A 14,101-nucleotide genomic window follows, 5' to 3' on the forward strand; every position below is an offset into this window, starting at 1 on the left:
CATTCATTTCTCTAACTTAAGGTGAGCATTCCTCCTAAGAGGATAAATCCCATACTTAAATAGGGTGTTAGTCCTCATAAGAAAGAAAGTGATGGCAACAATATCAAGTCATACTGCACACAGAAACTGGCAAATTCTTGTTCTCTCCCTCCCTCCCCCACCCCACACTTTCTTTTCTCAGGCTAGTGTTTGCATTAGATCATAAACCTTATAATGGATTTATAGAAACGGTGGTAATAAAATAAAACTGTCAAAATGAAAGTTAAGAACAGAACTGGCTGCCACTTGGAATGGCATCTTATGATCTTCGGTTCCTGAATAGTGTGAGCTAGGCACTCGATTCTATCCTAGGAATCACTATGGATACGTGAAACAAACAAGGAAGGAGAGATGAGCCGGGCTGAGGGAGGGGGATATTAATTAATGGAAAAAACTTCACAAGGAACAAATTTCACATGGAAACAGAAGTTTCAAAAACTATATTGCAAACATTTTACCCATGACATTCCTGTATCATAAACATACTACAGACACACAGATAGCCAACAGGTACATGAAAACGTGCTCAACGTCACTTACCATCAGGGAAATGCAAATCCGAACCACAATGAGATACCACTTCACACCTGCTATAATGGCTATTATCAAAAAGACAAGAAACAACAAGTGTTGGAGAGGATGTGGAGAAGAGGGATCCCCTGTGCACTCTTGGTGGGAATGTAAATTGGTGCAATCACTATGGAAAACAGTATGGAGGATCCTCAAAAAATCAAAAGTAGGACTACCATAGTAAATGGATCTAGTGGATCTAGCATTTCCACTGTTGGGTATTTATCAAAGGAAAAAACCCTACTAACTTGAAAAGATACCTGCACCCTCATATTCATTGCAGCATTATTTACAATAGCCAAGACATGGAAAGAAACTGAATGTCCATCAATGGATGAATGGAAAAGGAAACGTGGTATATATATACACAATCTAATATTATTCAGCCATACAAAGAAGGGAATCCCAACATTTGTAACAACGTGGATGGACCTCGAGGGCATTATGCTAAGTGAAATAACTCAGACAGAAAATGACAAGTACTGTATGATCTCACTTATATGTGGAATCTAAAACAAAACCAAAGCTCATTGAAACAGAGAACAGATTGGTGGAGTCTTTTGTAGTTCCTTATAAATTTTAGAACTTTTGGTTCTATTTTGTGAAAAACATCGTTGGGGTTTTGATAGGGATTACACTGAATCTGTAGATTGCTTTAGGTAGTATGAACTTTTTTTTTTTTGCGGTACGTGGGCCTCTCACTGTTGTGGCCTCTCCCGTTGCGGAGCACAGGCTCCGGACGTGCAGGCTCAGCGGCCATGGCTCACGGGCCCAGCCGCTCCGCGGCGTGTGGGATCCTCCCGGACCGGGGCACGAACCCGCGTCCCCTGCATCGGCAGGCGGACTCTCAACCACTGCGCCACCAGGGAAGCCCGGTATGAACTTTTTAACAATGTGAATTCTAATCCATGAGAACAGAATACTTTTTTTTTTTAAATATGTGTATGGCACATTGGGGTAAACTGAAGGGAACTTGGGGAAACCTATACGGGGCATGAAGACATCTTTCTATTTCTATTTCTTTGCGTCTTCTTCGATTTCTTTCAACAATGTCTTACAGTTTTCATTGTGCAGGTCTTTCACTTCCTTGGTTAAATCTATTCCTAGGCTTTTTTTTATCACTATAAATGGGATTGTTTCCTTAATTTCTCTTTCTGTTAGTTTGTTGTTAGGATATAGAAATGCAACAGATTTTTGGATATTGACTTCATTCCTTGCATTTTACTGTATTCATTTACTTTTTTCTAGTAGTTTTTGGTGGAGTCTTCAGGGTTTTCTATACAGAAAATCATGTCATTTGCAACTAGTGACAGTTTTACTTCTTCCTTTGCAATTTGGATGGCTTTTATTTCTTTTTCTTGCCTAATTGCTTTCCCTAGGCCTTCCAATGCTATGGGTTTTGTTTGTTTGTTTGTTTTTGGTTTTTTTTGCAGTACGTGGGCCTCTCACTGTTGTGGCCTCTCCCGTTGTGGAGCACAGGCTCCGGATGCGCAGGCTCAGCGGCCATGGCTCACGGGCCCAGCCGCTCCGCAGCTTGTGGGATCTTCCCGGACCGGGGCACGAACCCGTGTCCCCTGCATCAGCAGGTTTTTAAAAACTCTTAAGTTGTTGAGTTTTGTCAAGTGCTTTTCCTGCGTCTAATGAGATGACCATATGATTTTTATCTTTCATTTTGTTAATGTGGTGTATCATGTTGATTTGCAGATATTGAACCATTCTTGCATCCCTAGAATAAATCCCACTTTATCATGGTGTGTGGTCCTTTTAATGTAATGTTGAATTTGGTTTGCTAACATTTTGTTTCTTGTTCGTTGAACAATAAACATTTGAATCTGATAGTGTGGCAACTCTGGAGATCAGATTCTCCTTCCCTAGAGTCTGCCGGGTTTTTTGTTTTGTTTTTGTTTATTTTTTGATCATTGTGGTCTGTGTCTGTGCCAAGGATCAGAATAATGTGCAGATTAAGGTCTTCTCAGTTCTTTTTTAATCCTTCCCCTGGGCATGCATGGCCACTTTCTAATTTTCCCCATATATGCAGTAGTTTCTGAATGTCCTAGTCTTTAATGTCTGAATCCCAAAAGGGGAGAAGGCAAAAACTGAAGGGGGGGAGGGGTGTTGGCCCTTTAAATCACCCAGAAGTCATTTCAGATGGAGGGGGAAGTTCTTGCAAGAATGGAGGGGGAGGTGCAACTACAGTGGCTATCTACCTGTTTTCCTGCACTTATGTGATCAGAAGCAGCAATCAGTGAATTAGAACATAGATCCCTGATATTTGTACATAGTCCTTTTTGCCTACCACAAGCTATGTGCAAGCAACTCCTGGAACACATGCATAGCTACCTGCTATGTGGCTGGAGGTGTTGAATGGGTACCTGCCACTGTGCTAAACTTGACCAAAATTAACTGAAATTTGCAATTTTCCATCCAGGTCTTCCCCTGGAAGTTTCAAGTCTTCAACAGACTCTAGAATTCTGAAATAGTTACATCAGACAGATTCTGCTAATGCAATTGTTGTCTTGGTGGGGAGATGGATTCCTGGTGTGTCCTAGCCCACAACCTCCCCAGAATCCTCCTCTAAATTATTTTTTAATTACCTTCAAAAACCATCATATAGGGCTTCCCTGGTGGCGCAGTGGTTGAGAGTCCGCCTGCCGATGCAGGGGACACGGGTTCGTGCCCCGGTCCGGGAAGATCCCACGTGCCGCGGAGCGGCTGGGCCCGTGAGCCATGGCCGCTGAGCCTGCGCGTCCGGAGCCTGTGCTCCGCAATGGGAGAGGCCACAGCACTGAGAGGCCCGCGTACCGCAAAAAAACCCCCAAACAAACAAACAAAAAAACATCACATAGTCTCCAAGTTGTCAAAGGTAAACAAAGCCAGACATTAAAGGGGTAAGGACAGATTTTAATCCATAAAGAGTCCAGCATAAAGTGAACTCTACTTCGAGTTGCACAGAAGTGACATTTTAAAGGGAGAGTAAGGGTGTGGGCAAGAGGTCAGGCAAGGGCTCAGCAGTGTTGGGAAAGTGAAAAATTACAAAAAGAGGTGAGTGGTCCACATGAAACCCATCCCGATTTGCTACCTGGCACTTATAAATTTAGGCTCCTACCCTCCATAAAGGCTAGGAGACAGGAGCCCTGTCTTCAGGTGTTGGCTGGAACGAAGAGTAAGGTCTTCTGACAGCCTTGAGTTTTCTTAGGCAAGCACTTTAAGGAGGGCTGGGGTCATCATAGGGATGGGGCCTTGAGCGGTTAGAAACTATGGTAGTATCTGTTCAAGTCTTTATAGTTCAGGGTTGAGGCTTAGTGAGGAGGGGGACTCAGAGGAGCCAGGCTAGAGTTTGGTCAAGGAGATAATGTTTGTCAAAGGAAAAAAGGAAAAACTACAGATACAGCCAAAGTGGCCTGACAATCATTCCCACCCTTAATTCATTCATGCTTCTCTGAGCTAAACTTACCCCTGTTATTGGAGTAGGTGAGCCTCCTTCCGAAGTTTGAATGCACTAACGTATGTATGTGTGTGTGTGTGTGTGTGTGTGTGTGTGTGTGTATTCATAGGAGACATACGTGTGTGCGTTTTAAGAAAGCTGTTTCTACCGGTTTCACTGAACAAGACGTTCCAAGAGTCTTGCCATGATGGTACCATGATTTTTTATTTGAACGTGGTAGCCTATAGTGTGATTTGTCCATAGTCATTCTAGTTTCCTATGGAGGGCAATTTGGGGTGTTTCCAATTTCTATCGGAAATGCGACAAACTGGATGGCAATAAACACTCTCATGAATGCCTCCTTGAAGTGCTTCTTGAACACAGAGACGGAAAGGTGGAATTACTGGGTCCTCGAGCATGCATTTAAAATTTTAACAGATGCCACCAAATTGCCTTTCTTTAAAAAAAAAATTTATTTATTTGGCCGTGCCAGGTCTTAGTTGTGGCACATGGGATCTTCGGTGCGGCGTGTGGGATCTTTAGTTGTGGACTGTAGACCATTTAGTTTACTGCATGCAGGCTCTTAGTTGTGCCATGCCGGATCTAGTTCCCTGCCCAGGGTTCGAACCTGGGCCCCCTGCATTGGGAGCTCAGAGTCTTAACCGCTGGACCACAAGGTAAGTCCCCAAATTGCCTTTTTAAACCAGCACAACCCCTTTACACTCCCACCAGCTGGGTAAGAGTGTTTATTTTTCCACTTTTCCCAACACTGGATAGAATCAAAGTTCCTAATACTTGCTCATCTGCTGGTCCAAGCTAGTCATTTTGTTTGATTGTTTCCACTAGCCATCTGTGTTTCCTTCTCTGGGACCTGGCCCAAGTCCTCAGATATTGAAATGACTTCTGATGGAATTCTGCATTGTTCCCTGGTATTGGTGGTGGGGTCATAGCCCCAGAGTCATGCTAAGGGCAGGATGGAGACGGGGAAGAGTGAGTGGCAGAGGGAGTGAAGAAGAACAAGTTTTCATCTCTCCCCGCCCCCTGCAGCTGGGAATGAAACTAAGGAGAGGCCCCAGAGTCCAGCGTCCAAGGTCTTGGCCAAGCGTATTCTCTGTCCAGTTTTTCTAGTTCTTGGCTGGGGGCAAGGGAAGGGCAGAGCAGGGCAATGTCCTGGGAACTGCTGTGAGTGGGCCAGGCAGGCTGCGGGTGGAGCTCTTCCGGGCTGACACTTCCTGGGCTTGTCTTATCTTCTAGAAAGTCCTTTCTTCCTGCAGCAGTGCCAGATACAGGGAGAAGGGGGGAACAGCGGGGCAAAGGGCGGTACAAAGGTAAAGCTACCTATGCTCAGCCCTCACACCCAGCAGGGCAGATAACTTCCAGCTGGGTGCTACTGCGCACATCGTGCTGGCTGGCTCTGCACTGCTATACCCCATGCGCTGGCGCTGGTCCTGCTTCCAGCCTGCTCTGCACCAGATCCATGCAGCTGCTCAGGGTCCTCTGCCTCCTCTGGATGCTCAAGGTCTCCCTGGGGGCCACAGGTGAGGGAGCGAGGTGGGGGAGGGTTGGGGAGACCCTCCTGATGTTCCAGGACAGGGGTGTGTGTGTGGGGCGGTGGCTCTGAGATCTAAGGGGAGGCTGAGGAGGGGCCTCTCAGAGCTCTTTGTGCAGGGAGAGCTGTAGGCAGGGGGAGGAGAGGGAAGCTGGGTCCAGCGGTGCTGCTGTACACCTGGGACCGAGTCCGCGCGTGCATCAAAAGGGTGGGATAACCTGTTTCTGAAAGAGTGCTCTTCCCACTTTGACTCAGTTTTCTGAGCCCCCTTCCTCTTGTTGCCCCTGCTCCCCAGCACTGATGCTTCCTCCGCCCTGGATTCTATCCCTCCCTTTACTTCCATCGGTTCAGCCCTCCTGAGGGTCCCTGGCTCTGCCCCTGGGGCCCCCTCCTCTCTCTTTGGTCCCGGTGCCCCCTCCTCCAGTCCTGCCCCTAACTCTCCCACCCCGACCTAGCCTATGTTTCTGGGCACAGCTGTCATTGGCAGGGCTGTGCGGGGAGAGCCTGATGGCTCCCAAAGGGTGGTTCTGAGACCACCTGGTGTGGGGTCCTTTCTCTCTCCCACCCCTTTGGAACCTCGGAATTCCTCTTCCCTTCCCTTCCCTCTGCCCCCCAGTGTCTGCTCCTGAACCCCAACCTTAGACCTTCCCAACATAGAGGTCCTCTGGTCCACCCTCTCACTTATCTCCAGGGCCACCTCCTGGCTATAAGGGCTCTGGGCCAGGAACCTTCATATTCCCCTCCCCTATCTCCCTGACACCCCAGCTAAACTGAGTAGTGAAACTCCAGCTCTCAGAGCAAAGATGTGCTGAGTCTGAGTTGAGAAAGCTGCCCCCGAGTGGACAGAGGTCTGGGTGCTTCCTGCCAGCAGCTGCCGTGGCTGCCGGTCACCCTCAGCATTGTGAGATCTTTGACTCTCACTTGTATCACCTGTAAGATGGGGATGACAACATCTGTAGAGGGAGGGGCTCATATTTGTAAACTAATTAATTCCTTGGCCGAAATAGAATAGGTGATGGAAAATATAGCTATTTTTATTATTGACACTCACTGCTACACCTTAAGGTCTTCAGGACTCACGCCTGCCTGCCAAGGTATCTCTTTCTGGAAATTTCCTTTTCTGTCCTGTTCCTCAGCCTGTGTGTGATCCTCTCTCCTTGTCCTCAAACTCAATGAAGTCTGAGCTTCAATCTCTGCTTTTCGCTTTTTTATTCTCTTTGCAACTTTCTGCTCTCTGACCCCTCGTCTCCCAAAGTCCATGATGTGTCCCCACCCTCAGCCCAGGATTGGCTGGGTTCTCTCTCTCTCTCTAAAGAGGAGAGTCAGCCCAGACAGCAGTGGGTCACAGGGAGATGGGCAGAGGTGGGCCAGAGGGGGCGGGGGTGGCACAGAGAACCGGAAGGGACAAGGACTTTGGGGTGTGTGAGGAAGAAGGAATGGGAGTACCGATGGGAGGAGACAGGACCTTCTGCTGAACCTGCGTGCTCAGCTCGGCCGTCCCAGGGCTGCAAGGTCAGTACTCAGACAGGTGGGCAAGGGATTAAGCGTGCCCCCAACCCAACGCCCCTTGGAGAGGCTGCCCAGGGGGGAAGACATATGTTGGCCTTTAGAACCTTGAAAGACCCCAGCCCCAAACTGCCTCTGATTCGGGAGGAACTGGTGGCACGTCCTACCTCTGTGGCATGTATCTGGAAAATGGGGTATGTGGTGTTATGGCGACAAAACGACCTACCAATGAATTCCTCTGTTCTACCGCCAATACAGGGGCTTCAGCCGTGGCCACATCCACCTCTAATGCGCTTTTGCACGCGGCTCTCAGCAACTCCCCACACTCTCAAGGCCCAGCAAGGCGGCCACTGAGTACCTCTGAAATTTCTCCCACTCCAGATAGTAGGGAACACATACCTATGACTATCACCACCTCCCCCCACTTGAAATCCATTTCTGAAACGTTGCTCAAATCGCCAATCAATTCCAACACCTCAACAATCCCCATGTCCAAGTTTGTCTTCAAGGTTGAGACCACTCCACCAACCGTGATTGTCTATATGGGCACGACAGAGTGCATCAATCCAACGAACCTTGTAATCACTACCACTTACCCCACCACCACCTGCATGACACAGACCCAAGTGTCCCTCACCAGCTCTTACACCACCATTCCTGTGACAGAGAAGCCACGGACAACCATTACCAGTACTTATCCCGTGACAACTACCAAGAGAGTCACTTCAGCCGTGACCAATTCTCCCAGTACCACCACTCCAGGGAAATCTCCCACAACGATGACCCCGCCCCCTTCCTTTGTCCCAACAACCCACACAACTCTAGACACTCCGATCTCCTCTGTGACTGGTACCATACAAAGGCCTATCCCTACCGCTGCAAGTACCCACACAACCCAGTCTCCGACCCCAACAATCGTGTCTACCTCTGCTACTACCCCTTCTCTAACTACTAGGAAAACCTTGTTAACAACACTCAGCACCCGTAGCACCTTGATTACAACCATCACTTCATTTCCAGACATGGTCAGTACCTCTCAGACATCCACAGCTATCACTCAATCACCTACTTCAAATGATATATTAACAACACCTACAACACAAGTTGTATCTGTTGCCACAGAAGCATCCACTGAACTAAGTACACGGAAAACAACTCCTCTGAACACCATGAGCTCCACGAAAGCGACACTTACTCCAGTGACTGACATTCTCAAAGGAACTCTCACCACCTCAATTACTTCAATTTCTCCAACTATGTCTTCAATCACTCCTACAAATGCAATCACTCCTGCCACATTTACCACATCTAAATCCAGCCCTGTGCCCACCAGCACTGATACACACATGATGTCTACTACCAAGGGACCACTGTCCACCACTGTAGCCACTATAGAAATAGGAAAGATGAAGAGCAAAACCCCTCATGCTTCATCAACCAGGAAAATCACATTTATTAGAAACAGTGATGTTGATACAGAGTCTCAAACAACAGAGATTACTTCTGCTCCACCAATCACAAATTTAGACACTCCCACAAATACACTCAATTATTCGACATCCACTACTTCTACTTCAGTGACCACCAATACCTTGGCAACACCAACCAGTAAGTCTCAGTCTTTTCCATCTGCCCAGAGCACAGAAGCAGTCTTGACTACAACAACAAACACTACCTCACTATCAACTTTGATTACCACAATCACTACTACCAAGGCTACATCTACCCCTCCATTTCCAACTAGTACTGTGACCATGAACAAAACAGGAATAACAAATCTAACCGACACTTCAACACCTGCCACCTCGAAAACAGCAGTATTTCCCATCACCTCAACAACACAAATAACCAAGACTGGTACCACAAATACAGTAACGACACCCACATCAACGACACCTGCCACCTCGGAAACAACAGGATTGCCCGTCACCTCAACGACACAAACAACCAAGACTGCTACCACAGATACAGTAACGACACCCACATCAACGACACCTGCCACCTCGGAAACAACAGGATTGCCCGTCACCTCAACGACACAAACAACCAAGACTGCTACCACAGATACAGTAACGACACCCACATCAACGACACCTGCCACCTCGGAAACAACAGGATTGCCCGTCACCTCAACGACACAAACAACCAAGACTGCTACCACAGATACAGTAACGACACCCACATCAACGACACCTGCCACCTCGGAAACAACAGGATTGCCCGTCACCTCAACGACACAAACAACCAAGACTGCTACCACAGATACAGTAACGACACCCACATCAACCACACCTGCCACCTCGGAAACAACAGGATTGCCCGTCACCTCAACGACACAAACAACCAAGACTGCTACCACAGATACAGTAACGACACCCACATCAACGACACCTGCCACTCGGAAACAACAGATTGCCCGTCACCATCAACGACACAAACAACCAAGACTGCTACCACAGATACAGTAACGACACCCACATCAACGACACCTGCCACCTCGGAAACACCCGTCACCTCAACGACACAAACAACCAAGACTGCTACCAAAGATACGTAACGACACCCACATCAACTACACCTGCCACATCGGGAAACAACAGGATTGCCCGTCACCTCAACGACACAAACAACCAAGACTGATACCACAGAATACCGTAACGACACCCACATCAACGACACCTGCCACCTCGTGACACACAACCAGGATTGCCCGTCAGCCTCAACGACACAAACGAACCAAGACTGCTACCACAGATACAGTGACGACACCCACATCAACGCCACCTGCCGGGCCACCTCGGAAACCAACAGGATTGCCCGTCCCTCAACGACACAACAACCAAGACTTGCTATCCCACAGAATACAAGTAACGACACCCACATCAACGACACCTGCCACCCTCGGAAACAACAGGAATTGGCCCGTCACCTGCACGACACAATGCAACCACAGACTGCTACCACAGATACAGTAACGACACCCACATCAACGACACCTGCCCACCTCGGAAACAACAGGAATTGCCCCGTCACCTCAACGACACAAACAACCAAGGAACTGCTACCAGCAGATACAGTAACGACACCCACATCAACGACACCTGCCACCTCGGAAACAACAGGATTGCCCGTCACCTCAACGACACAAACAACCAAGACTGCTACCACAGATACAGTAACGACACCCACATCAACGACACCTGCCACCTCGGAAACAACAGGATTGCCCGTCACCTCAACGACACAAACAACCAAGACTGCTACCACAGATACAGTAACGACACCCACATCAACGACACCTGCCACCTCGGAAACAACAGGATTGCCCGTCACCTCAACGACACAAACAACCAAGACTGCTACCACAGATACAGTAACGACACACACATCAACGACACCTGCCACCTCGGAAACAACAGGATTGCCCGTCACCTCAACGACACAAACAACCAAGACTGCTACCACAGATACAGTAACGACACCCACATCAACGACACCTGCCACCTCGGAAACAACAGGATTGCCCGTCACCTCAACGACACAAACAACCAAGACTGCTACCACAGATACAGTAACGACACCCACATCAACGACACCTGCCACCTCGGAAACAACAGGATTGCCCGTCACCTCAACGACACAAACAACCAAGACTGCTACCACAGATACAGTAACGACAACCACATCAACGACACCTGCCACCTCGGAAACAACAGGATTGCCCGTCACCTCAACGACACAAACAACCAAGACTGCTACCACAGATACAGTAACGACACCCACATCAACGACACCTGCCACCTCGGAAACAACAGGATTGCCCGTCACCTCAACGACACAAACAACCAAGACTGCTACCACAGATACAGTAACGACACCCACATCAACGACACCTGCCACCTCGGAAACAACAGGATTGCCCGTCACCTCAACGACACAAACAACCAAGACTGCTACCACAGATACAGTAACGACACCACATCAACGACACCTGCCACCTCGGAAACAACAGGATTGCCCGTCACCTCAACGACACAAACAACCAAGACTGCTACCACAGATACAGTAACGACACCCACATCAACGACACCTGCCACCTCGGAAACAACAGGATTGCCCGTCACCTCAACGACACAAACAACCAAGACTGCTACCACAGATACAGTAACGACACCCACATCAACGACACCTGCCACCTCGGAAACAACAGGATTGCCCGTCACCTCAACGACACAAACAACCAAGACTGCTACCACAGATACAGTAACGACACACACATCAACGACACCTGCCACCTCGGAAACAACAGGATTGCCCGTCACCTCAACGACACAAACAACCAAGACTGCTACCACAGATACAGTAACGACACCCACATCAACGACACCTGCCACCTCGGAAACAACAGGATTGCCCGTCACCTCAACGACACAAACAACCAAGACTGCTACCACAGATACAGTAACGACACCCACATCAACGACACCTGCCACCTCGGAAACAACAGGATTGCCCGTCACCTCAACGACACAAACAACCAAGACTGCTACCACAGATACAGTAACGACACCCACATCAACGACACCTGCCACCTCGGAAACAACAGGATTGCCCGTCACCTCAACGACACAAACAACCAAGACTGCTACCACAGATACAGTAACGACACCCACATCAACGACACCTGCCACCTCGGAAACAACAGGATTGCCCGTCACCTCAACGACACAAACAACCAAGACTGCTACCACAGATACAGTAACGACACCCACATCAACGACACCTGCCACCTCGGAAACAACAGGATTGCCCGTCACCTCAACGACACAAACAACCAAGACTGCTACCACAGATACAGTAACGACACCCACATCAACGACACCTGCCACCTCGGAAACAACAGGATTGCCCGTCACCTCAACGACACAAACAACCAAGACTGCTACCACAGATACAGTAACGACACCCACATCAACGACACCTGCCACCTCGGAAACAACAGGATTGCCCGTCACTCTCAACGACACAAACAACCAAGACTGCTACCACAGATACAGTAACGACACCCACATCAACGACACCTGCCACCTCGGAAACAACAGGATTGCCCGTCACCTCAACGACACAAACAACCAAGACTGCTACCACAGATACAGTAACGACACCCACATCAACGACACCTGCCACCTCGGAAACAACAGGATTGCCCGTCACCTCAACGACACAAACAACCAAGACTGCTACCACAGATACAGTAACGACACCCACATCAACGACACCTGCCACCTCGGAAACAACAGGATTGCCCGTCACCTCAACGACACAAACAACCAAGACTGCTACCACAGATACAGTAACGACACCCACATCAACGACACCTGCCACCTCGGAAACAACAGGATTGCCCGTCACCTCAACGACACAAACAACCAAGACTGCTACCACAGATACAGTAACGACACCCACATCAACGACACCTGCCACCTCGGAAACAACAGGATTGCCCGTCACCTCAACGACACAAACAACCAAGACTGCTACCACAGATACAGTAACGACACCCACATCAACGACACCTGCCACCTCGGAAACAACAGGATTGCCCGTCACCTCAACGACACAAACAACCAAGACTGCTACCACAGATACAGTAACGACACCCACATCAACGACACCTGCCACCTCGGAAACAACAGGATTGCCCGTCACCTCAACGACACAAACAACCAAGACTGCTACCACAGATACAGTAACGACACCCACATCAACGACACCTGCCACCTCGGAAACAACAGGATTGCCCGTCACCTCAACGACACAAACAACCAAGACTGCTACCACAGATACAGTAACGACACCCACATCAACGACACCTGCCACCTCGGAAACAACAGGATTGCCCGTCACCTCAACGACACAAACAACCAAGACTGCTACCACAGATACAGTAACGACACCCACATCAACGACACCTGCCACCTCGGAAACAACAGGATTGCCCGTCACCTCAACGACACAAACAACCAAGACTGCTACCACAGATACAGTAACGACACCCACATCAACGACACCTGCCACCTCGGAAACAACAGGATTGCCCGTCACCTCAACGACACAAACAACCAAGACTGCTACCACAGATACAGTAACGACACCCACATCAACGACACCTGCCACCTCGGAAACAACAGGATTGCCCGTCACCTCAACGACACAAACAACCAAGACTGCTACCACAGATACAGTAACGACACCCACATCAACGACACCTGCCACCTCGGAAACAACAGGATTGCCCGTCACCTCAACGACACAAACAACCAAGACTGCTACCACAGATACAGTAACGACACCCACATCAACGACACCTGCCACCTCGGAAACAACAGGATTGCCCGTCACCTCAACGACACAAACAACCAAGACTGCTACCACAGATACAGTAACGACACCCACATCAACGACACCTGCCACCTCGGAAACAACAGGATTGCCCGTCACCTCAACGACACAAACAACCAAGACTGCTACCACAGATACAGTAACGACACCCACATCAACGACACCTGCCACCTCGGAAACAACAGGATTGCCCGTCACCTCAACGACACAAACAACCAAGACTGCTACCACAGATACAGTAACGACACCCACATCAACGACACCTGCCACCTCGGAAACAACAGGATTGCCCGTCACCTCAACGACACAAACAACCAAGACTGCTACCACAGATACAGTAACGACACCCACATCAACGACACCTGCCACCTCGGAAACAACAGGATTGCCCGTCACCTCAACGACACAAACAACCAAGACTGCTACCACAGATACAGTAACGACACCCACATCAACGACACCTGCCACCTCGGAAACAACAGGATTGCCCGTCACCTCAACGACACAAACAACCAAGACTGCTACCACAGATACAGTAACGACACCCACATCAACGACACCTGCCACCTCGGAAACAACAGGATTGCCCGTCACCTCAACGACACAAACAA

At 48.9% G+C, this 14,101-nt stretch overlaps 2 protein-coding genes across 2 annotated transcripts in view; both read left to right on the plus strand.

Moving 5' to 3' along the window:
- The first annotated feature begins 5,007 nt into the window (after nucleotides 1-5,007).
- LOC117308183 (mucin-12) overlaps nucleotides 5,008-14,101 on the plus strand; it is a 65,426-nt gene continuing 56,332 nt past the window's right edge. The window contains exons 1-2 of the mRNA XM_073793226.1: nucleotides 5,008-5,023; nucleotides 5,398-5,571. Of these exons, the coding sequence (XP_073649327.1) occupies nucleotides 5,008-5,023; nucleotides 5,398-5,571 (190 nt within the window). The remainder of the gene's footprint in view (nucleotides 5,024-5,397; nucleotides 5,572-14,101) is intronic.
- Nucleotides 7,295-14,101, plus strand: part of MUC3A (mucin 3A, cell surface associated) — a 33,672-nt gene continuing 26,865 nt past the window's right edge. The window contains exon 1 of the mRNA XM_073793217.1: nucleotides 7,295-9,157. Coding sequence (XP_073649318.1) covers nucleotides 7,295-9,157 — 1,863 coding nt within the window. The remainder of the gene's footprint in view (nucleotides 9,158-14,101) is intronic.

The sequence above is a fragment of the Tursiops truncatus genome, chromosome 15 (genome assembly GCF_011762595.2).
Source record: "Tursiops truncatus isolate mTurTru1 chromosome 15, mTurTru1.mat.Y, whole genome shotgun sequence".
Taxonomy (NCBI): domain Eukaryota; kingdom Metazoa; phylum Chordata; class Mammalia; order Artiodactyla; family Delphinidae; genus Tursiops; species Tursiops truncatus.